Source organism: Vitis vinifera, chromosome 7, assembly GCF_030704535.1.
Source record: "Vitis vinifera cultivar Pinot Noir 40024 chromosome 7, ASM3070453v1".
NCBI lineage: Eukaryota > Viridiplantae > Streptophyta > Magnoliopsida > Vitales > Vitaceae > Vitis > Vitis vinifera.
In genome coordinates this window covers 24,281,763-24,306,320 of record NC_081811.1, presented here as the reverse complement: position 1 = coordinate 24,306,320, position 24,558 = coordinate 24,281,763, and the positions used below count along the sequence as shown (strand labels likewise).

At 36.0% G+C, this 24,558-nt stretch overlaps 3 protein-coding genes across 3 annotated transcripts; 1 reads left to right on the top strand and 2 right to left on the bottom strand.

Moving 5' to 3' along the window:
- Positions 1-656: 656 nt before the first annotated feature.
- On the bottom strand, positions 657-11,837 carry LOC100853702 (ATP-dependent 6-phosphofructokinase 5, chloroplastic). Its single transcript, XM_059738553.1, has 13 exons — positions 11,318-11,837; positions 10,461-10,551; positions 9,227-9,300; positions 8,395-8,506; positions 7,425-7,517; positions 7,201-7,302; positions 6,999-7,073; positions 5,942-6,082; positions 5,694-5,810; positions 5,512-5,616; positions 2,284-2,364; positions 1,943-2,071; positions 657-1,171 (listed from the first exon to the last, which is right to left on the bottom strand). The coding sequence occupies exons 1-13, from the start codon at positions 11,608-11,610 to the stop codon at positions 1,004-1,006; spliced, it is 1,581 nt and encodes a 526-aa protein (XP_059594536.1). The 5' UTR covers positions 11,611-11,837; the 3' UTR covers positions 657-1,003.
- Positions 11,838-15,030: 3,193 nt separating this feature from the next.
- Positions 15,031-16,240, top strand: LOC104878165 (uncharacterized). Its single transcript, XM_010648028.3, has 3 exons — positions 15,031-15,269; positions 15,362-15,432; positions 15,522-16,240. Exons 1-3 carry the CDS (start codon positions 15,230-15,232, stop codon positions 16,083-16,085), a joined length of 675 nt encoding a protein of 224 aa, XP_010646330.2. The 5' UTR covers positions 15,031-15,229; the 3' UTR covers positions 16,086-16,240.
- A 3,353-nt stretch (positions 16,241-19,593) lies between these two features.
- LOC100853773 (zinc-finger homeodomain protein 2) lies at positions 19,594-22,731 on the bottom strand. The gene is made up of 2 exons (XM_003635009.4): positions 21,723-22,731; positions 19,594-19,893 (listed from the first exon to the last, which is right to left on the bottom strand). The coding sequence occupies exons 1-2, from the start codon at positions 22,390-22,392 to the stop codon at positions 19,829-19,831; spliced, it is 735 nt and encodes a 244-aa protein (XP_003635057.2). The 5' UTR covers positions 22,393-22,731; the 3' UTR covers positions 19,594-19,828.
- Positions 22,732-24,558: the final 1,827 nt, after the last annotated feature.

The following is a 24,558-nucleotide window of genomic DNA, read 5'->3' as shown; positions in this document are numbered from 1 at the left end:
TAGGTCCAGTAATGCCCCTGTTCCTAATGGTATACTCTCTTCCCTTCTCCTTACGTGCAGGATACCTCCTGCCATCCACTCACAGCAAACACTGAAACCCCTTTCACCATTATGGGACTAGACTCAAATCGCATCTACATGGGTGGCTAGCTTTATTTTGTACCCAGCTAACAGAAGCTTGCAACTATAAAGGAGAGTTGGTACATGCTTTTGATAAAAGTTAAAACTGACAAGACCCGAATTTAAGGACTGATTTATGGATCATGGTGTTATTCTAGTTTAGGGGTACATCATATATGAAGAAGGATTAGGGTATGCCCTGCTGCAGGCTGAACAGTGGATCATTGCTGCCATTCAATGGAGATCACTGCCGACAAAAAGGACATTATTGTAAAATGCACTCAATCAGCATTTTGATTGCTAATTTAGTTGAATTTGTATAGCTCCTCGTTGAATTTCAATACTGTATCAGGGACTAAGCCAGACTTCATTAATGGTGCTTCCCACAACTGCTCGTGTTCCATGGTTCCTGACACCCGCCTAAAGGATTAGTTTTCTTCGAGCAGTTATTGTTAAATTTCAGAAGCAATCCTGTAGTGCCTGATCAAAATGGACATAAGCATCTATTCCATGATTTGCAGCTAAATTTCTCCATATAAAGCCATTAAGGTTTGTGTTTTTCATTGTCTCTAAATCCACCAAATACGTTTCCCCTTGAATACAAACATGATAAATAAAACATTAAAAACCAAGCAACAAACTGCTTGCATGCTTTCTAAGGACTTATTATTGAGGCGCCTACTGAGAACTGGCATAATAATGCTATACACTTAAAAAAAATTGTTCAAATTTGTAGGGAACATAATCCCTTGTATTATTTCTACCATAGAATGAGGTAAGCTGACTATCCAGCTACCATTCCAAACAGGCTTTCTGCTTTCTAGTTTACCCTTTATGAGCAAAGGTTTCTCGAGTCTCTATTGTAGATGACAAAGCTCGCTGATCAAACAAAATCAGGCTGGCCTGTTGAAGTCAAGCAACGATGCCACATGCGGCTGTTAGGGTCCACAACTCTGGGGTAAGAAACGACTTCAGGAATGGGAAGGTAGACATAGTGAGTGTTGCATATACCCACTGTAATTCCACTATATCCAGCAAAAGCACCATGAACCTGTCAAAACCATGCATCTACTCTGTTAACAAAATAACTTCGCATAAATGGTTCAAACATCAAAACATAAGAAGAAAAGTTGCAATTTGAGCAAGCAGAAAACCTGGTTCAGTGAAGGGATACTTGAAGACTACATCTCCATTCATGCCAAGGATGTAATGAAGTAATTCTAACCATTCAGGCCCTGTATTAGATTGCCAGAGCCTCACTTGAATTTTGGCCAAGCCCAAAGTTTATTAAGTTTGACTGGTGGTATTTTAGACTACTATATTTAAATTTAAAAGAGCTTAATTCTGCATAGGTGGACAGAATGTTCTACAATGCCCTGCATAATCTACAAAAGCATGGTTTGGGTCCAGAACATTCTAGAGTTTGCTAACATAGAATTAGAATATTCTAGAACTAATGGAAAAGAAAAGACATGAATGTATCCTTATAGAGAGTAGTCTAAAATGCCAAAAAGGAGCTTATAAATGGGTCAAGACCTCACATTCAATATCTTGCAAGCACTTCTGGGTGCTCTAAAACACTCAGTGTGGGACATGATAAAGCTCAAAGGTTTGCCATTCACTCCATCTAGACTTCATTAACTACCAAAGCACTTGATGAGCCAAACAATTTTAAACCTTCTAATGCATCTGATGTACGAAATCACATCCATGAGCATAACTAAAACATTTCATGAGTTTTACCAACTTGAGCTAAGTTTTACTTGCTAATGATAATTATGTTACTAATAATAGTGGGAAAATGCAAGAATGAGAAACTCACAGCATTTTGTCCTAGTACAGTGCATAGAATTCCATCTGATGCATTTGCACGGCATGCACGAATCATGTACGTTGGATCTATATACTTGACATCAGCTGGATTGCCAGTTGCTTTAAAATATTTCTTTGTCTGGTACATAATGATTGAATAAATATCAGTATCATTTCAATAGTTTCTTGTAGAAAAACATTAAGAGTGTGTTTGGTAGTGATTCTAAAAAGTGTTTTTAGTCTTTCTAACACTTGAAATTTTTTATCTTTCAAGTATTAGAAAGACTAAAAAAGAATCACTGTCAAACACACTCTTTGATTCAGAAGCCAAGATAAATTACAATCCCAAACCTCTTGTTGAATATGTACACCAATATCTCCAAATACAATATTTCCAGATGCATCTGTAGCATTAGTTTTCTCAAGAAAATTCTGCATCGAAAGTATAAAATAAATTTTTTGTTAGTTTTGTCAGCATCAAAATAACATAATGTCAACATAGCACAAAAAATGAGTAGTTTTCAGTGTGTAACATGACATAGCATCATACATATGAAAAATCTTACAAATAAGATGATTGTTTTCCAGAATGAAGCAAATTACAAGTGTTAGAAAAAACAATATAAATCCTCTAATCAATTAACAACCAGAATATTTTAAACACCAAGTCACATGTCATTATGTTTTGGAGAACTTTCCAATTCAAGGAGTAGACAAAACATAATGTTTGACTTATTTTATCGGAAGATCTTGTTTGCCTTTTCATTTCAATAGATGAAGGCTTTTTATGTTGAGGGATTTTGAATTCCTGGTTAAATGATAAAAACCATGAGAGCTATTTTGGAAGGAATTAAGCAGCAATTTTGTCCAGTGGAACAGTGAAATATGGATTAAGAAAATCATTAAAGGCTAAAAATACCATCCTGGATGAGACTACATTTCAAAATGAATCTTCACCTTTGGAATTAAAACTGAAAATTAAACCATAAAGGTAGTGAATGCTTTGCTGATTATAACAAACTGAATCTAAATTGACCAAAACACAAAAGACACAATAAGAAATGGGAATTAGATGAGGAACTATGAAAGCAAAAATTCTAAGTCTGCCTTGATAGCAAAGCCAACTATCAGAGCCAATGCAAGGATAAGTGTGATTCTGTAGCTCAAAAACTTTGAGAATGGAGATAACTAAAGTTATAGCCATGTAAAAGCCTGGCCATTTCATCGTAGCAAGTGAAAATTTTCAAAGTACTTAACATGGTTGGCCATCAAACCCAGGAAACAGCAAATTTATTGTTCTGATTGTTCAGAAATTACCAAAAAGCGTTAAAAATTAGAACTAAAGCAATACATATATAGAAAGAATTTTGTTTTTGTTTTTGGTTTTGTTCTTTTTTAATTCTTGGACTAGAGTTGCAATAACACACGCTTGCCATTACAATTGAAGCTCAAGCAGAGAAGTGATGGAAGGGTTGGGGTTGGGGTAGTTCTAAGGTGTGAATCTCCTAATGTCTTCATTTATTTGTTGAAAAAACCATTAAGAACATGCATAGGAGTAATGTCAGATCACTAAAATGGGAGAAAAGGTGTAGCATGCATAAGTTTCCCACTACCCATTGAACCGGAGAAGGGAGCTGATTGATGGTTCAACTATCTCATTTGGTGATGTCAAAGATTTACTATTTACTATATAATTATCTAGCATAGTCAAATGAAAGCAGCTAGAATAGAATAAACTAAGAAAAATTTGGTATTCGTTTGGATTCACTTCTTGTTTTTTGTTTTTAAAAATAGAAAATAATAGTAACTTTTATATAAAATATAAGGACTTTTAGAGGGCTTGTATTAAAAAGGTAATGGTTTTTAAAAGCCGATTAAAAAAATGGAGGCATTAAAAAAATTTTATTACCTCAAATTTTAAAATTTCAGAAAGTAATTTCTAAGGACAAGGTAAATCTATATTTTTTTGTACAAAAGTTTCTATCTTTTATATAGAGTTTTCGGGCATTGAATCTCTGGCCTTAGCCTGCCTGCCTGCCTGCCAGTCTTTATATCTTGAAAGAACAAAGGGAAGCACTCAGAAACTATTCCAGCATGCCATTTGAAGAAATTCTTCCCTCAGTTGCTCTCAGCAATCTGAACAATCTCTACTCTGGCTCAGCACTCCCCTGATTTACACGAAAGAATCATCCTCATAAAACTAGCATCCCGAATGGTGGAGCTCAAGGAAAGCACCATGAGAGAAAGAACAATGATCCATTCTGCCAAAGCCTCTCAGTCTACTGCTTCTTAAAACACTTCTAACTCTGAGATCAGTCACATGTACAAAGGTAGCAGCTACGACTTCTTCCTTCTGGGCTTACTTGCCAAGTCCAATAGCAACAGATTCTGTACCAGCAAACCATATTCAACTGGGTGTTCCCTCTTCATTCTAGCTTTCTAAATAAGTCAGATCAGTGCCTTGCCAAAGCCTCTCAGTCCACTGCTTCTTAAAACACTTCTAACTCTGAGAGTGCCTTAGATCAGTCGCATGTACAAAGGTAGCAGCTACGACTTCTTCTTTCTGGGCTAACTTGCCAAGTCCAATAGCAACGGATTCTGTACCAGCAAACCATATTCAACCGGGTGTTCCCTCTTCATTCTAGCTTTCTAAACAAGTCAGATCGGTGCCTTGAGCTGGGAAAAACTCCTAAATGAGTAAATCCAGAAGTTCCTGCCTTGCCCACCTGAGTCGAATAGTAACTTCCATATAAAATATAAGGACTTTTAGAGGGCTTGTATTAAAAAGGTAATGGTTTTTAAAAACTGATTAAAAAAATGGAGGCATTAAAAAAAAATTATTACCTCAAATTTTAAAATTTCTGAAAGTAATTTCTAAGGACAAGGTAAATATATATTTTTTTGTACAAAAGTATCTATCTTCTATATAGAGATTTTATTTTTAAAAACAAAAAACAGAAAGTGTATACAAATGAAATCTTAGTTTAACCGTTTATAGGTAAAATGGTTTTTTAAAAACAATTGCTTGTCTAACAGCTTGTCAAACATGCACCCATGGTTCTCACAGTGCAACCAATCAGTCTGTCCCACTGAAGGTAAAAATAGAAAATAGCAGTTTTGCAACTGAGAAACTCATAAAATCCCACAAGCTATCATGCAACTCCTCTTGCATTAAAAATTCACATGTATGGGCTTCTCTTATATTTCCTTCCATAAACCACTGCAGGTATGAGGTATCCCATTTCTTTCCTTCCATAAACCACCTCTGGTATCCCATTTCCTTTGAGCAAGATATTTACTTGCATCTGCTTTTGTCTCAATTAAAATTTAATACCCATTGCCATAGGAAGCGATATTAAAAGAATGTAGTATCATACAAGAGTATGAGCTGCCTTGGGTTTGAGATTTGAGATAGCCAGCTGACCTCAAGTTGAGCTAGTCACTCAAACAATCGGTATAAGAAAAAACTAAAGTGGTCGGATATCATAAGTATTAATTTAGCTAGAATTGGCAAATGGTTCACTTAATTCATAACATTTTAACCTAGGAGAGTGAAAAAGAGTACATAAGGCAACTCACCTGCCCAGCTCCCTCTGCTACACAGACTACAGCTGATCCTTTTTTCTCAAGTAGATACTTCAGGTGACTCAGGACACCATGAGGGCCATGTAAATGAAATGGTACCTTAGAAGTGCAAATATCGAGTGTCAGTAACCAGTATCAAATGAATATGCATCTCCAATAAATGTCTGGAAAAATACCTCTGGGATCAAACATATATCAATTTGTCCACTAGCTAGGGATGCTTGCATGGTTATAAATCCACTGCTACGTCCCATCAATTTCACAATACCAATTCCACGATAAGCACTATGCGCCTGTTAATAAAAATTCATTTTAACACAAAGGTATTGATACTAAGAAAATCAGGGCATGGACAGCTTCAATGTGAATTGAAAATTGTGAAACAAAGCAGAACTAAAACCTAGAGGCTACAATCAATTTGTACCTCTATGTATGCTGAATTAATTGCTCTTTGTGATTCTTCAACAGCAGTATCAAAACCAAAAGTTTTATCCATATGTAGAATATCGTTGTCTATGGTTTTTGGAACACCAACTATTGCCACCTTCATACGTCGTTTACGGCACTGCAAGCCAAAGAAAAGAACATGTAATTAGACTTCCCAGGAAATGAAAGGCGATTCCTAGAAGGAATTAGAGCAAGCATTAAAAAAATCATAATGATAGGAAGAAAGTTGCAAAAGTGGAGCTCTGATTGTAGTGCCAGCGAAAGCTTTGATGCCAACAATGTTAGTTCAAGAACACAAAGATAAACACAATCACACATACGAGGTTTTAACGTGGTTCGGCTAACCATGCCTACGTCCACGGATGAGAGAGAATAATTCCACTATACAATAGAAAATATTACAGAGGATAGAACCAGATACAACTATTGGGTTCCCGAAACATCCCATGTTTCCCCACTCCTTGTATCCATACCTTACTACGAGCCCTCTCGCTCCACCAGGTACCTCCCGTTCTTCCTCACATCTCTATCCACCTCGTATAGTCTCTATAGGCCCATCTCCATCTCATAACTTTTTCCCCTCATGACCTAGAATATTTATAGAGATATTTCTAACAACCTTCCTTATTCTATAAGGAAGTCTAATATTACAATAATATATCAACCTAGAAATATTCTATACAATATTCTTTACAAAAAGGAATATTTACTAATTAGGAATTTGGGACAATTCCCAACACTGATAAGCTTCCTGCTGACAAATATGCATAAGGTAGCAGTATATCAATATCACTTGATACTAGAGAAATGAAAAGCACATTTAAACAGCAGGAATGCAAATCATGTTTGATAACAAGTGGAATAGTGTGTTGAAATGCATGTGATATAAGGATTTGAGTGATAACTATTCTACTTGAACAAATTGCTTTATTCCAGGTTCCTCAAGTACAAAAACAAAATATTTATAGATATTGACATTTAAATGAGATTACAAAAATGTGCAACAGCTGAGTATAAGAATCAGGCTTGACTACCTCATTGTGTATTGCATTGGCACCAGCATGAGTACCATTTCCACCCAACACAAAAAGCATGTTGATTCCTCTTTTCTAACAGCAAAATGAAAATACATATATCAGAACACTTGATGCCTGGCATCATTATGTAATTCTACATCAGCAATTTCCTCAAGCAAACAAAGAAATGTCTAACAATAGGAAACAATAAATTGAGCACCTCCATACTATCAACAATTTCAGCAACACTGGGTCCCCCACGTGAAACTCCTAGCAAACTTCCGCCAGAAAGATGAATATTTTGAACCACTTTCCTGGACAGCTGATAATCAGAGCCATATCCAAACAAATTAATTGAATATTCCTAAATATTCTCAAAAAAGATTAAATGTATGCATATCTTGAAACTGTTTAAACAGAACCGCAAGAACAGAACCCACTTACAGGCATTTCAGCTATTTCTTCAGAAAATCCACGATAGCCAAAAGGAATTCCCACAATGTTTTTTACACCATATATTTCGAGTGTAATAACAATCTGCAGAAGACGCACACTTAATCTCTGAAAGACTTAATACAGGCATTAAAGAAAATCAATTTTAGACAATATTGTACTGATATTAGCATAACTATTTTTTGCCAGAATAAAAAGTGGAACGTGAGTATAAACAATCCTGTCTAAACTTAGCACAATAATACAACATCCAGAAAGCTATAAGCAATTAACATTCATTAATAACCTCCAAAAGGCAATGCCGGTTCAAGCTAAACCCTGAGGATAAAACAGACCCAAATTTGGAAACTACAAGTGCATGAGGGTTGATTATGTAGACCTGTGTGCTAACATTAAAATTAGGTTTGTAATTAAGTATACAACAGTTCAACTTTTAAACTGGTAACCAGGCAGTCTAAAAGACCATAGCCTATGCAGTTTCTTACCTACCTGGCTTATCCCCCTGAAAACAGTCTAAATATCAATCCATATTTTTCCCACCACACCAGTATATTATCTACTACTAACCCATGTTTCTACTTCCAGTTGTTTGGATCCTAATGAGCTTGCAAAAACTATGGTATTTGATAAGTGGTCAATTTTTGAAGGCATGATAAGTTAAACCATACATAGACATTATGATACAGAATATGAACTGCCTGTTCATAGCAAATTCAAGAAAGCATATAGATATAAGTATTCTAATGAAATTAAGCACAATATTAAATTTTTTTTTTCTCCGATTTTTAACTTCAAAGAACAGCTGTCTGTTACAAAACAAAAGCAAATATATAAAATCCGAAGAATACATTTCCCCCATGAGTCAAATGGTGCTATAGTGTCTGCAACATCAGGGGTTGTAAGATATCGCTAATTTCATCAGAAAAAGACTGAGCAGGATAGTGGTGGACATGCTAACTACCTGTCTGATAACATCATTAAGACCAGGGCAGAGCCCTCCGCAAGTTACAATTGCTGCATTTACTGTTTCAGGTTTGAAGTATATTTTTTCCCGAGGCCCAGCACGGTGAACCCTGGAAAGGTTTCATCATATCAATCAAACACCAAATAAACCTTTAGATAAAATATAATATCATATCAAATGCAAACATTAAAAGTAAAACAATGACTAGATTATGTTGATAGATAACTAAGATCAAAAGCAGCATTTTGTTGAGTTTCTGGACCATGAAAGATAGAATGAAAACAATAACATAAAAGAAGTTGGGTGCAACTGATTTTACTTTTCCTCTAATCCTTTTTCAATGAAAAAAACTTCACAAGTGACAAGTGAAACATCTTATTTTTTGAGAAATCTGGCTCAATGTTAATTGGTTACCAGCCGTCTCTATAAACATCAAAATCAGGCAACAATATTTCATAATTACATTAAATGATAAGTCATGAAGAGTGATCTTTCATGAATCATGTTTCTTATACACTCGATACAGGATCACACCAGAAGTTAAGTAGCAATCTATCACATCCTCATTAATTTAGCCCCATGTCTTCAAAAGAAGTAAGATAATATATTTGAATGCCTTTTTTTTGGTCTCAAGGGATCCTGGGTCCATCCTCCAGTAATTATTCTTTTTTCCTTTTTTGGCTGGTTTCTTGGTAGAAAAATCATCTTTTTTTATTCCCATTATATGCATCATAAAACATTTTAGATCAAAAGATTCTTCCATTTATTTTTACATATGCATGCTTTCTCAATTCACAGATGCCTACACGAAGTTGAGTGACATATTTACCATTGCTCCACCCAAGTACAATCAGGATCAATGCACTCAGCACCAGCGGATGTAGGGGAGGAGTAGTATATGACCTGAAATATCAGAAAATATTTAATACAAAAGTGAACAGTATTGTAACTAGAAAAGAGTGATTTGTAAAAATGGAAATCAATTCCTGGCATGATAAATGGAGATAATCATGCTGCCTGGAAACCTCCATCTAATACCATCAAGGATTGGGAAAAGTTTGGACATATAACAAATAAGTGCCAAATCACTCACATAATCACATTTGTTCCCACACTGATTTCGTTTGCTTTGACACCAGAGTGAGTCTAAAAGTTTGCATTCTGCCTATTTTTCATCCTTTCTCCTTTAATCTGGGTTGACACTACAAGGAAATCTAGTCTAAAATGTTTGGAATACCACAACTATGGTTTATTTATTTCAGTAGCATTATTTTATCAAATTAATTGATGATCAGTCTAAAATTAATGGTCCACACCTAATAACCAGTGCACACAAGTATACGCATCTAAATAATTGTTGACCCACTAGATTTTACAGTTTTATCTAAACGGGGATGCTAGTAAATAGGACAATATGTAGAGCGTCAAAACATTAAGGCTAAAGTGTAGTCAGTGCACGCTAGTAGCAAGATGTAGAGAGTTTTTTATTTAATGGTGTGGGGTTTTTTTTTCTTCTAGGGAGTCCTTAAGGCTTCATTTGGATCCTGGAAAGTTAGAAGGAAAGTCCAAGGGAAAAGGATAGAGAAGAAAAATGGAAAGAAAGAAAAAGGTTTAAGCTCAATAAATTTTTCTCACATGCTTTTCTAATTTATTCTTTCTTTCTTATTCTATATGACAAATAAAGAATTTGAAAGCATACAAATTTTTAAATAATTTTATTATCTTCTATTTTTTTCTTAGTATTTTCCACAATAAACAAAACAAGAGGAATTGAAATTCCTTCCTACCTTTTTTTCCTTCCTTTAGTACTTTCTTGTGCTCTAAATGGAGCCTTTCATAAAGCCTATAAACAAGCCTCTTGGTGGAAACACTGATTAATGCCTAGATATGTATTTAAAAAGAGTGAAATCAAACCACCACCCAAAGGAAATAGGCAGGCAAGCAATGCATGGTTTAAATTACTTGCATTCCAATAATTGATGACCAGTATGTGTTTTGCAATTTCAGTCATCAAACTAAGATTAAGAAACCTAAACAGATGAAAAATTTACTAGGCAATATACCTTAAGAAGTACTCTGTCACTATTGTTAATGTATCCATGCCACTTCTCATCAGATGGATAACCATCTGCAAAATCTTCATTTACAGGAGTCCTGTACACAATAAAAAGAAACCATGAACCAAGCAATTATACCAGAAGCCAAAAGAGCTACTATGCAAATTCAACTTGGCTCTAACATAAAATCACAGGGATGCTAAAAATCGGATATCAAAAGATTTAAACAATAAAAATACAAAGTTCCAGATTTCACCATCAATTTTGAAAGCCCTAGATATATCAACTCCCTTGAAAATTCTCTATCTCAGAATACTAAACATTGCATAATTTTTCATAACGCCTGAGCACCCAAAAGTTGTGGAATTTGAATGGCATTCAATCTTGACCCTTAAGGGACCCTATTGATTTTTTATTTTTTATTTTTTTACCTCGATCGTTTTCTCATAACGTAGCGGAAAAAACTGTCAGTACATCATTCCTTCACAATTTCTCTCCGACGCCAAACAAGAGAAACAAAATCAAAACCGACTTTTTTTATATTCATAATCTTCACTTCTTCAATGATTTGTTTCGAAACAGAACGCAAACCCTGTAGAAGTGAAAGTTGTAATCTTTCTACACATCAATAAAATCCTTCTCAGAAACTCAATGAGTTAAATTATAGGATCGTCATTGAATCTTTGTGATACGTTCAAAAGGTTGAAGAATTTCCTGGAATCGTAGAGAAAACACAGAGTCTCTCTCCGTTTAAACAAGCAACAAGTCCTACAAAAATCATCACTGCCCGGAGCTAAAAACATAAAGCCCAAAAAAAGAAAAATCGAAAAACACCTGGCAAAAAGTAGAGGGAAGAAAATCACCTGCTCTTGAGACAAAAGGTAGAGGGAATTGCAACAGCGCCGTCGAATATATCAGTGATGTGAGGAATGTAGAACCGCTTCTCAAAATCCTTCTGAAACTTCGATTTCCACTCAGGATCACAGAAATCTATCCCAGGATTCTTAGCCAGTGCACGAACACGACCATTCTTTAACACACTGCTCGACCTCCTCCTCGGAACAGCAACGAACTGAGTGAAAAATGTACGAGCATGTCGAGAATTGAGCGCTGGTAGTTGGAGTTTGAGTCCGTTCGCCGGCGAGAGCGCGTCCATGAAAGAGAGATTTCTGTGATATCAATTCAATTGTGAAAAAGGAGAGTACGGAGACTTGGATAGATAGAGTCGAGAATCAGCGAACTGTAGGGATTGGAATTGGAGGGAGTGCAGTGTGAACCAGAGAGAAACAACCGGAACCGTAGTAGCTGTGCCGGGACGGCCTGTCTTTAAAAGTATCGAAGCTTTTCAATTTCAACGGAGTAGATGGTTCTATGACCAAAATAACCCTCAATTCATAGAATATTACCATGTGCCTCTTCCAGTCTGCTCTTCGTTTATTCTATTTATAGAAAATTAGGAGTCGTCCCAAGTCTAATTAGGCTTTATTTGGTTACTGTTTTTTAAAACAGTTCTAAAAATAATAATTTTTAAAAACAGCTTTTGAAAATCATTCTCTCATAAATTTATAAAATAAAAGTATGTTTGAAAACCTAAAATTATTTTTAACATATTTTTAATATTTTAAAATATGTTTTAAAAATAATTTTTATGTACATAATTTTATTTTTAATCATTATATATGTTTATATAATTATTTTTTAAAATAATTCTTAAAAAAACAACTAAAAAAAATTAAAGTATGTTTTCTAAAAACACCATATTTTCTATTTTTAATAAATAAATAAATAACTATAAAACAGTTTCTAATTATCAAACATGCTTTCCAATTTTTTGTTCTAAAAAAAACTATTCTTAAAAATAGTTATCAAATGGGATCTTAATATTTATTTTTTATCTTTCCCTTTTTTGATTCTCATGTGAAAGCAAATTAATAGTAAACCATAAGCAATTCTAATTCTTTATCCTTTGTGGTGCAATTCATTATGGTGGAAGATATTCATTCCATATCAAAATTTAAGCATTCAATGAAATAGACGACATCAATAATAATTAAGTAAAAGACGTATACCTAAATACATTATAATTATTAAATAGGTAATGCTCATTTTATAATTAGATCTTATTTAATAGTGAGATTAAGTTTGATTTTATTTGAATTAATATGATTAACCCATACATTTATGATTCAATTAACTTATTTATTCAAATTTTGAATAAGTGAATTATGAATCAAATAGACTATGGTTATAATCAAGCTAATTGCATCAATATTAAAAAAGTCTATAGCCATAAAAAAAAAAAATAGCAAATTAAATTATCTCTAAAATGGTCTTTAAAATTATGGTCTCTCAATTCAATAAAATTTGGGTTTGACAAATGATGGGTTATACGTATTTTACTCGTTACACGTATTCAAAAAGTGACATATAATAAAATTAACTATATTTTGAAGGCTACAAAATTTACTATTACAAAAAAAATCAAATTTTCCTATTGCAGTCATAAGAGAATTAAAATAATTAAATATTTTTTTATAAACTTTCAAAGGAAACTCATCTTCCTATTGAAGTCAAGAGAAAATTTAAAATAAATATTATTTTCTTAATGAATGAGACAAGTTACCAATATCAAATAACCAAGTTTTTTTAATTAAACAACTTACTTTTAGTGATTTCAAATTTAATTTTCTAATTTCACATATAAAATAATGGTGACTTCATTCAATGAAAAATCATTTGAATAGATAAAAACGACTTTACAAGGGAAAGAGGCAAAATCAACTAACAAATTTAAGAAATCATAAAAGACTTACACATGTGTTTAACCAACCCTCAATTGAACATCTTTGTTGTCATAACTTACCATTGCATTGCAAGACTTCACAAAATTTGTGAAAACAAATTCAATTTAGATAAAATTCATATTATACAAATAGACTAAAAAACAATTTGTTTATTAAATGAATTACATAGATCATTAAAAATTTCATCAAATGAGAGAATAAGTTAGATCATCACTTGTTTTGTGATAATAAATGAGATATATTATATAAATTTTTTTATATATATTAATTCCAAATTGAGATATGAGATATATATATCCTCTATATCATAAATTTATTATTTTTTAAAAATTCTTATATTATTTATAAATTTTATAGTGAATGATATAGTGTTACATTTTTTATTTATAAATTTTAAATATTTCAATTGTGAATATTATTAGCAAATAAAAAAAAATTATTTTATAAATTTTAAATTGTTGAATAATTTCCAAGATTTTATATTGCTATTTAAACCGCATCAATGTTGTAACGACCCGCACCCAACTATGTAGATATTGTCCGCTTTGGGCTCAAGGGGGCCCTCACGGCTTTAAAACACGTCTACTTGGTTAAGAAGAGTCTCTACATATATAGCGCCAGGAACTTTTTCCCCTATCCATGTGGGACATCACAAACACCCCCCATGCAGCCAACTATGTAGATATTGTCCACTTTGGGCTAAGGGGGCCCTCACGGCTTTAAAACGCGTCTACCTGGTTAACAAGAGTCTCTACATATATAGCGCCAGGAACTTTCTCCCCTATCCGATGTGGGACATCACAAATGTTGTATTCAGGCACTTCATTAGGATCAAACTAGCGAGATGGAGTTAGGTGTAGAAAACTGAATTTGAGGTGGTAGTTATGGAAACAAGCAGGCCGCCCCATGGGCCATGGCAAGTCCAGGCTCTCCAGGGTAGGTGGCTGACCTGTCTGTTCAAAATCTTCACCAACTCGTGGAATCATAAAGCGGAGTTTCGCTTCTTAGCTATAAAGCCATGTGATGTGCCTGATGGGGAAAGACTCTCACCATCTGTTTGGCTACCAATATTTAAATAGAACAATCCGAGTGCTACTGGCTTTGCGGATCTGTATTTATGTCGCCAATATTCGCAATACACCAACCACATCACGTGAGTCTCATGTCTTCATATTTCTATACCATGGTTATCCCCGTCTCGGGTTGTAAATTATTTCGGGGAAAAATATGTTTTCATACCTTACATTAAAAAATTATAAAATATAAATTTTAAATAATTATTTACAAATAATTAACATTTTGTATATATATATATATATATTTTTATCAAATGTAATATCTTGGTTGTCGATTTTTTTTCTCACTTGGGCTCGTCCTAAACGGACGGACCTTGTTGAATATAAGGTTATATTATTTACGTATTGAGAAGTGTCTCGTCCATAGAGGGTCTTCTGGGCTTTTCATGAACCATGACTCTTTTGGGCTGAGCAAGGCTGCGCCGGTCACTACTTGAGATTGGGCTGAGCTACCAGTCTACTGAGGTATGGAAAATATAAGAATAAAAGAAGTAGGTGCTCCTTCAACATTATTCGAGCAGGGTAAGTGTCCATGGCCGCACACATCACACATGTGGGTATGTACCCCCTATATGGATTGTGCTTTAAGGGCAACCAAAACCCCTTTATTCCTTCCAAGTAAAGCACTGCATAATCAAGGAAAATCCTCTCCTTTCTTCAACTTACTCTCTCACTTAAAATTCAATTTCCTCTACAGATATTTGGCGCCTAAATTCGAATAAGCTAACTAAAATAACGTCCCTAACGGTCATTCCCTCTCTAAGCACCCAACTTATGTCCACTTCCTTCCAACTGTACCATATGTCCCACCCCTCAGGTCCAAATCATTCTACTAGGATTTAAAAAGGTTATTGAAGATGGACACACCACCACAAGTGGAAACATACACTACAAGATGGGGCTGCAGTGCCTTGACTCCAATACTGATTTACTAGGTTTAATGATCAGTTTCTGGTTGCCACAACTTCTATTCTTCCAATTTTCATCATCAAACTTCAGTGATCATCTTACATTTTTGGTTTTGCAGATATGTCTGTCTCTCCATTGAAGGAGTCTCGGAGTAGATATTTTTATGGCAGTTCCTGGCATAACCCTATGGTGAGTATGCATCATTTTCATTGTGATTTCACTTAATAGATGATAATTGATTACAGACATTGTGGTGGTATGGTATTGTTATGAGACAGATTGGTTCCAGTGAAAGCAGCCTGATGAGGGACGCTATCATGTCGGTGGAGGAGATGAAGATCCGGGGAGAGCTTGAGGTGGATATAGAGAGAGACTTGGAGGAAGAGATCAAAGATGGTATATACCATCTTGCTCTTCGACTGCACCGCCTTTACCAGCACCAGAAGGAAAGAAATGCCAGAGAATTTCTACTACATGATGAATCAGGAGAAAAGGGGAAAATACTTTCTGAGGTTAACATAATTATTAGAATGGATGGAGGAACCAAAATCGAAATCAAAGAGACGAAGAAGGAAGCTCCAGAAAGGAGTAGAACTCGGGCTTCTGCAACACAAGTTACCCGAGGAATGCCGCTGCCTGCTGACACCAAGAAATTTGATTCGGCCAAGTCTTTCAGGCAGACGGGAGCTAGTCCTGGGGTTGCTACGAATAAGAAAATCAGTAACAGCTCATATCAGGCTAGAATGTCTTATGATCGTAACCTCAAACTTGAGAATGCCAAGAGAAATAAGGGGAATGGAAGTGGAGACCACAATTTACTTCAACTTGGATGGAGAATCTGAGTTGATCATTTGGGTTGGTGGCATGAAAATAATGCGTCTACTGATTGTGCTATGTGACCATAATAAGCCATCGTTAGCATATGCTGTCATGTGAGAGTGTTGTATGAAATGCTTTGTTAATAAAAGTGTGAAACAATCTGGAAAATAAGTTCAAATTTGGAGTATTTTTTATTTTTTATAAAATTTAAAAAAATTAATTTAATGAAATTTAAATTCGATATTTGTTTCTACATAACGGATGAGCCATAGAAAACTAGGTGAAGGGAAAGGGGTGTAGTGGCAAGCATGAGTTCATTATGGGCCGGGCTAATGCTTGAGCATACTTTGAGCCCATTGTCTGTTAGCTACATGAACCGTAATTGCACCCAAAGCTCGACCCACAGTATATGAGTAGTTTCACTTGCATTCCTCTCTGGTTAGGCCCAGTGAGGACAGTAGACCAACTCCCTTGTTTTAAAACTACCGACACGTGACATTCGGCTATAGGGTGTTACTACAGGATACGAGCCAGAGGATGCCTGTATCGAAAGTTGAACAGTGAGAACGGCCCAACAGCGAAAATGGACTAATTTAAAAAGCCTAGAGACAATAGAATGGTCCCATTTGGGGCGGCTACATAAAACATGATGATTGACTTTATATCATTTGGAAGGCGCCAGAAAGCAACACTTCGATAATGTTGGTTGATTGAATACATTTCATGATTCTCCCTTCGTCAATCGAAGTTAATCCATTATGCCGTTGAGAAATGAAATTATAAGGTAGAGGGTGGAATATATACATATATAGGACGAGGAATGAGTGGGTGAATAAAGGGTATAGCTGAGGAGTTTTAATGACCAAGACAAAGACCATGTTCCAATAGAATGAGGAAGTGGAGACAGTGGAGTCCCACAGCAATAAAATTGGAATCACATGAAAAGCTCATCTGGGGTTGTCTGGACTTTGGATTGAGTAGGGACAGGCAATCCAATGGTCAATTCTAAATTAACCATTGGCGAGCCATTGAATCGTCCGACTCCTTCAACTGTCAAAAAGGTGTTCGGACCTTTTCTTTCCAATGGCAAAGTTGGCTTTCAAAAAAGTCGATAATCCAAACGAATCTTTGGAGGCCCCCCTCTTTGGCTTCTCCTGCAATATCTTATATAATGTATTCCTTCATTCCTCTCACTAGGACTCAGATCAGCTCACACATATATATATAGCCAGCTACATAAAATAATAGTAATACATATTTATTGTTCTTGTAGCCATCACCTTTATTAATACAACAGCTAAACCATCAATTTTTGTTAGTTTTTATTCATCGTTATCTTCTTCAACATACTGTTTCTAGAACCTTTTACAGCAAGAAGACCACAAAGTTGGGGGCACAGTCGTTTGCGACCATCTTTTATATGTAAGGATAAAATTGTAATGGTTTGAATCAAAGAGTTTGGGTACATATTTTGGATACTTACAAGTTTACATGTTCCTCCAAAAATACCTCAGTCTGACCCATGCTTCATGATGACGGGACAGCAATGATCTTCTGTGTCTCACTAGTCTTCTAGGCGTTGAAGTTGAGCTTCATTTTTTGCTAATATTTTTGTAGAATCTTACTTCAACTTAATTAATTATTGGTTCCGACATGTTTCTCGGGATGATAATACAGGCTCAACACAAGGACAGTTTCTTCAAATTAGAGTATTGCAGTCTTTGAACAGGCAATGACATCATTGTCAGATTCCGCCAGGTGGTTCCAGTTCCACCAATGGACGGGCTATGGCCTTATTTTCCTAGGTTCTATATATATATATATATATATAGGGAACACATAGAAGTCCATTCGGGGTTCATCACACAAGAATCCAATGGTAATAGGATCTCAACACAGCTGAGAGAAGGTTCACTGAAAAAACTCACAACAAATAAAATTTTTTGTCATGAATTTGTTTCTCGCAGTGATGGACGAATCACCCTTTTTCCAACTTTAATGAAAAATAAGGCTCACTGAGGCCATTATAATTTAATCTCAACTACATACAACATTGATTTTGCTTCTGTTTTCTCTCCCATTCTCCAGGTTGTAGAGGTTTTTCTCTTTTTCCAAACAAGCAAGCTGAATCCTTTATAGCGTCAGGACATCACACACATGATACGCGTTGTTTAATTTACACACATGCAGCTGCTACTTTCATTTAAATGTCGGTTATTAGATCTCTTAACTTTGTATCCATCAGCTACCTACTAACTCAGTCGTGTTCCTTCTGATCGGGCAACTCATGCATGCATCAGCATCAGAATCGTAATAATGTTGATGTGTCATCCTTGTCCCAGGATTTGTACATTTGATTTGTAGTTTGCCTTTTTATGTGTTCTTGTTCTTATTTTAGAAATAAGGTTTTTTTTTTCCTTAAAATTGTTTAGCTAAAATAGGCAATACACTTCCTTTAGAATTTTTAGTTATTACCCTGAAGAAACACTCACAGGCGGTTTAGACAAAAAAGAAGTGACAAATCTAGCATGGTTTAGAATTGGTGACAGGTTAGGATGGATCACTTTCCTCAATACGATGTTAAAACTTGAAAGTGACCCATCAAAAGGAAAGACTAGCAATTTCCATTATTGAGCTTCATGTGGTCAGCTAGATGAAGGGGCAATTTCAATTATGCTGATTATAAATCAGAAGCAGCCTATTTCCATAAAATTGATGATAAGATTCAATTACGGGAATCCATTCATTGACCGTATGCTGTTGGGGACGATCAAGTAGAAAAAATATGCATGGGCTTGGTGGGTCGACCAACGAGTTAAGGCAAAGCATGGGAGAAATGAAGCAAAGGTTACGTCATGGGAGACAGTGGAATGGCAAAACAGATGATTTTTCCTGGAAAACGCCTCCAGATTGACTATCATCCTGATCTACAGAGTTCCCGTTGCGGTGTTGGCTGTAACTCACTCATAATTAAACTAGGACAGATGACCCCAGATGAACGTGAAACGTACGAGCTTATGGCGACCTTGACTATAAACTATGGAGATTTAAGGGATCTAGACTTTAATACGAGTCAATATGAGATCTCAAAACAATTAAATGCAATCCGTGCAAGTGGTTGGGTTATGGGCACTTAGTCTCCAAATGTGGAAAACTTAACTGAAAGTGCATTGCCTATGTCATAAAAACCTCAACTGCGAACGCAAGTAACTGAATTCACACATAGTGATGAATCATCTGTTTGAGATAATTACAATGATGATGAAAGAGATGAAATCACTGTGAAATAAAAAATAGCATTCGTTGTAGTTGAATCCAAGTTCATTCCCACTTTTTCTTTTCTTCCTGGCTAGCCAAGACTTGAAAAGAAGGTAGTTTATCAAGGAGGGTTATCCAGCATGTCCACCACAAAAGTCGATAACATGAAAACAAGAACAAGTAGGTGTTCAGATGTGTACAAATTAAGAGAATGGTAGAAGTGCAATGTATGAAACTTTGAGACTCCAAGTAGGAGATCCAAAAAGAGACAAATTTGAGAAGAAAACCGCCTTACCTAGTGCATAATATTTCACAAATCGTCTTTCAATTACTCTCAGACTGAAATCCCACAGTTGGGATTTCTTTAAATGACCAAAAGATAAAATAGAGACAGTGGATCAATTTGGATATATAGGTAGAAGAGGAATTGGATGATTACAACTGTTTGATCTGGCTTATCTTTGACCAAGATGCCCTTGTAGGTGGACCACATTTCCAGTGTGCAGCTTTAACTGCTACTGGGCTCGCCCGGAACAAGCAAAGCATCTTGAAGGGTATGTCTTGTAGGCAAGCCTGGAGTCCAGGAAAAGCAAAATCGTCAACAAAAGTGTATGTTGCCAGTATACTTGAAACATCAAATCTCATATATAGAACTAGTGAAAGGAAACCAAAATAAGCACACCTCTCTTAATCTTACCCTAACCGAACAAACCAGACCCCCTGCTGTATCAAGTTGAACCATGAATCCTTAATTACTAACTAATAGCAGTTTACAAACGGCTGCTTTTGCCTGTAGGAGGAGAATTGGAGAGAAATGATTGTAGAAGAGAAGGAAGAAGAAGATCAGTGAAAAGAGATTCTTGGGATCTTAATGGAATCCGTGCAACAAAGCTGAATCTCAAGTGAGGCCAGGTAGTAGTTGAAATTTTGCAGACAAAAGCAGCGTGTACCTCTAGTGTATATATAAAGATTTTTCTTGATGGATGAGTGCCCACATGTTTCCCTTGGAACATGTAGGGAAAAAGAAAAGGAAAAAAAGAAGAGAGATTGAATTTAAGGGCAAGCTTTGGATCTATCGACTTTGGGAAACATGGACTCAACCCACGTTTGGATTGGAGCTTCCATGAGACCATACTACTGTTGCAGATACATTCTCTTTCCCAAGAGAAAATAAAACAAATAAAATGGTATAAAATAATGTGAAAACAATTTGGTACAGCTCTTTCCTTCCCAAGGTACCCCCTATCAATGATCAGACATCTGGGTTCTACCTTTTCAATCATATGGCCATGTTGAAGTAATATAAGGTATATTATTTTTCTATAATTTTTTAATGGAAAACCTGTAACTCTCATAATTTTGAAACAACTAACAAATGTTAGAAAGAAAAAAGAAAAGATCGGAAACTGCACTTGAACTGCAAAAGTAAATGGAGAGCAAGGAAAAACAAAGACATTGCAACAGAAATAAGGCAGAGAAGGGGGGCTCTTCCATTCATCCTTGTTTTGTTTGTTTGGTGCAACATTTAATGTGGAAAGTACCTCTACCAAAAGAGATAAAAGAGAAAAGAAAAGAAGAGAAGAAGAAATGCAGGCAAGCAAAGGCTCTGAGAGCTAGCACGCGAGTAAAAAGCACACACTCTTAACACAGACAGCGCGCATCCACATTGAATGGAGGACGAGGGATCTGTGTTGAAATTTTGAAAAGAAAGCGAGAAAAAGAGGGAGTGCACTCATTCAATGCCATCCATAATGCTTCAAACATGAACCTCCAACTCCCTCTTGAAGAAAATCACAAGCACACGCACGCGTAGAAAGAGATAATGTGAATGGAAAATGCAGGTTCTCACACGTCTGTTCCAAAGTTTATAAGATGACACAAATTTACAAATGAAGGCTGAAATTGAACAAGGTGAAGGAAAAATGCTTGGGTTTCAAGCATATCCTCACACCTAGCTCCAACCAGTTATGACACAGAAAACCTTAAGACCCCCATTCACCATCTTTCCACTCATGTTACTCACTAGGTACTGCTATAAAGAAACATCTACTGAAACCAAGTAAAGATTTTCCATGCACGAAAAGAGAACAACACATCAACAATAACCTACTCTAGATTTTGGAACAAGTGGACATATCATATCCATCCAAACACCAGCACGACAGAAGTGGAAAACAAAGAAGATAACAAGAGAAGGAAAGAGAGATAAAAACCCTAAAAAGGAGAAAAAAGGAAAGAAAGAGAAAAACTAAATTCCCGAGAAAGTAGAGTGCTCAGCAACAACAACATTTCCCACTTGCAACTTTGTAACCGGTTGGGATGAGCTTCCATTGTTACACTCACTGCGCAGTAGGATGATATAGGTAGATACAATAGATATAGATGATTCTAGGGTTTCTTACCCAGGGTGTGCTTGTTGTTGTGCATCCAAACCTTGAGCACATGACGTTTCACGCCCGTTTCGCTACAGAACTGCTGCACCACTGCCTCGTCATGCTTCTGAATCCTCCACCCCAAACTCTCTGCCAAACCGAACATCTTATCCTTTTGCTCCTGCGTGAACTTGGTCCTGAACCTCTTCTTTGATGACCCAGCTCCGCTAGGGTTGGACACGTCCTCTTGGTCATCCCGGCTATGGGTTCCGCCTCCACCCGATGTCGACGGCAGAGCCAATGGCCTATGGTGAGCTGCGACGTGCAGGTACCCCGCCGGCGTCCTATAGTAGGGCGAAAATTGCGGCTGGTGGGGGTGGTGGTGATGGTGGAAGCCTTCCCCACCGCCTTCCATCTCTTTGCGGTGGAAGTTGCGGTGGCAGTTGCAGGCCGCGCATTTCAGCGCGTCCAGGGTGCCTTCAGCTCCTGCCGCCATGAACTCTCCGCAGCCATCGACGGCGTGCCCTCCGATGCTGACGGCATGGTTCTTCAGGCACTCCCTGTACCTGGGCTTTCTGGGGGCAGGAGAACCCTCGCCTCCAGAAGTGGCCATTTTGACTCTGGTCGAGTTTCCAAAGGAGTCGTAACTGGTCGGCAACCCAATCTCTTCCTCGTGCTCTTCTTGATCCTCAAACTCCATTAATTTGCCGCTAATCCGTAATTAAGAACAAAAAGGGAAATTAAATTAGGCAAAAGCTGCGGTTGAGCGGTGGCACCGTCACCGGAGACGAAAGTCGGCGTTTTTCTGCAATTCTTTTTTGGAAAGAAAAGAATAAATAAATCAAGAGAGAAGATAAGAGGAGAGAGAGAGTGTGGCCATCAATTTCTCTCCTGCAAAAAGGGCCTTCTTCCTTGAAAGCCCTTGATATACATATACTTTCCCGTTTCTGAAGCCCCTCTCTCTCTCTCTCTGTTTCTTTCTTTCCTTCTGTCTTTCTCCCTCTCTCTACCCCAATCTCACATGGTACCCTTCCCAGTTTGACCGGCTACACCCGGTTAACGGGTAACGTTATCACTTATCACTTTTTCACCTCATCGTCTTTATTTTTACTGCACCGTAAAAGGGACTCTGGCGTGAGGTGGAGTGGTCAGGACGATGAGGTGGTACTGCTGTACAGTTCATGCAGAAGCCACGCACATTCTCTGTTGCCACGCGCCATCCACCTTGAAACCCAGTTTCCCACTCACGGGGTCTCTAATCTTCTCGCATTTTAGGTATATGAGTCCGGGTGGCGCGTGGTGTGGTTTGGCAGCGGCTACAAACAAAGAAGGAGGGGACTCGGGGCACGGAATTACTTAGGAAAAATTAAATTGTCGGCATTTAAGGCTGCTGCCTTACGTGCGCTCATCTCCGACATGAGTGACGCCCTTTGGGCGTCAACATGCATTTAACATTGCCCCTCTCCATAAAGAGATCAAATATATCGATAGACTGGGATTCATCCCCCACCGATTTTCCCTTGCGTCCAAACCACGCGCTCCCAATCAACACCCTTCTTCGGCTCATCATTTTTCTGTTTTCTTATATATATTCCATTTTACTCCACTTTTCCACTCTTTTTTTCAATAATTCACACAAAAATATTATAAAATTTAAAATAAATATTCCAAACTTCAAAAAATTGAAATTATGGAAATAAAGTCGTATTCCCAGTGGCCACTCTTGACATCGACCTGTACGTGAAGTCTGGGACTTAATTACAATTTATAAGGATAGCGATTAAAGTTAAATGTCTATGAATATTTAAAAGTTTTGTCATAATTTTTTTAAAAAAAAGTTAATTAAATTAATTATAAATGGGTATTTGTAAGTCACCTCCCACTGTAAATGGCTGTCGAATCGAGCATCCTCAATATGTGGTCATATCATGAAATGAATGTAATGTCAGTCACTTAAAATGATTAAGTCGGTGTAATGAAGATAAGTCTAGTCACAATTCTTGCTCGATGTAATGTAAAGAATCATTCCAAGTGACAATTGTTAGGACAAAAATTAAGATTTCATCCGAGTTACATAATTAATGAAAATGATATAAAATATAAAGAGATTAATATACCTTTTATAATTATTTTAAGAATTTTTTATCACTTTTTATTTAAAATTTTTTTAATAATTATTTAAAAAAATTATTATTTTTAAAAAATATATCATTTAAAAAATATATTTTTAATTATTTTTTATATATAATTTAAAAAATATATATATTTCAAGATTATTGATTTTTAAATAATAATAATAATAATTTTTTTTAAAAGGGTTTATTTTTTTTCATATTACTAAATTAAATTAAATTTTATTGAGGTTTAAAAAATGAATAAAATTTAAATTAATGTTTTTTTATTTTTTTTTCATAGTCAATAAAAATCATTTTTGAAAAGATAAAAAATTTTATCATTTTTTTTCAATTTTCACACTTTCTCTAAGTCTTGGGCTTAAATAGTGAACTTATATGAATCTAATCTTAATTTTTGGGTCCAACTTGTTTCAAAACACTTATCCCATGAAAGTTTCTGAACTACGTCAAAAACCTCTTCAAAGCTTTTTCTTTTTCATTTTTATTTTTCATTTTTTAATTCATATTAAAAAAACTGAGAATAAAAAACGTTGCTAACCAAAAAATATTACAATTAAAAACATTCTAATCGGAATCCTTAAAAAAAAAAGAAAAAAAAACATATCTATAACAACATCGTATGTATCGAAGGATACCATAAAGAATGGAAATGTATTAGGCCCACTGAGTTGGGCCTATGGCATCAATTCCACCGCTGTTCACACCACCGCAGGGGTGGCGGGGCAGCTTCA

Excerpts from the sequence above, each read along its gene's own strand:
- LOC104878165 (XM_010648028.3), top strand. The coding sequence starts at position 15,230 with ATGGGGCTGCAGTGCCTTGACTCCAATACTGATTTACTAG. Across the intron at positions 15,270-15,361 it reads CTCCAATACTGATTTACTAG|ATATGTCTGTCTCTCCATTG; the intron begins GTTTAATGATCA and ends TTGGTTTTGCAG. Across the intron at positions 15,433-15,521 it reads GTTCCTGGCATAACCCTATG|ATTGGTTCCAGTGAAAGCAG; the intron begins GTGAGTATGCAT and ends GTTATGAGACAG.
- LOC100853702 (XM_059738553.1), bottom strand. The coding sequence starts at position 11,610 with ATGGACGCGCTCTCGCCGGCGAACGGACTCAAACTCCAACTACCAGCG. Across the intron at positions 10,552-11,317 it reads ACCTTTTGTCTCAAGAGCAG|GACTCCTGTAAATGAAGATT; the intron begins GTGATTTTCTTC and ends TATTGTGTACAG. Across the intron at positions 8,507-9,226 it reads TGTACTTGGGTGGAGCAATG|GGTTCACCGTGCTGGGCCTC; the intron begins GTAAATATGTCA and ends AAACCTTTCCAG.
- LOC100853773 (XM_003635009.4), bottom strand. The coding sequence starts at position 22,392 with ATGGAGTTTGAGGATCAAGAAGAGCACGAGGAAGAGATTGGGTTGCCG. Across the intron at positions 19,894-21,722 it reads CAACAACAAGCACACCCTGG|GCTTGCCTACAAGACATACC; the intron begins GTAAGAAACCCT and ends CCTGGACTCCAG.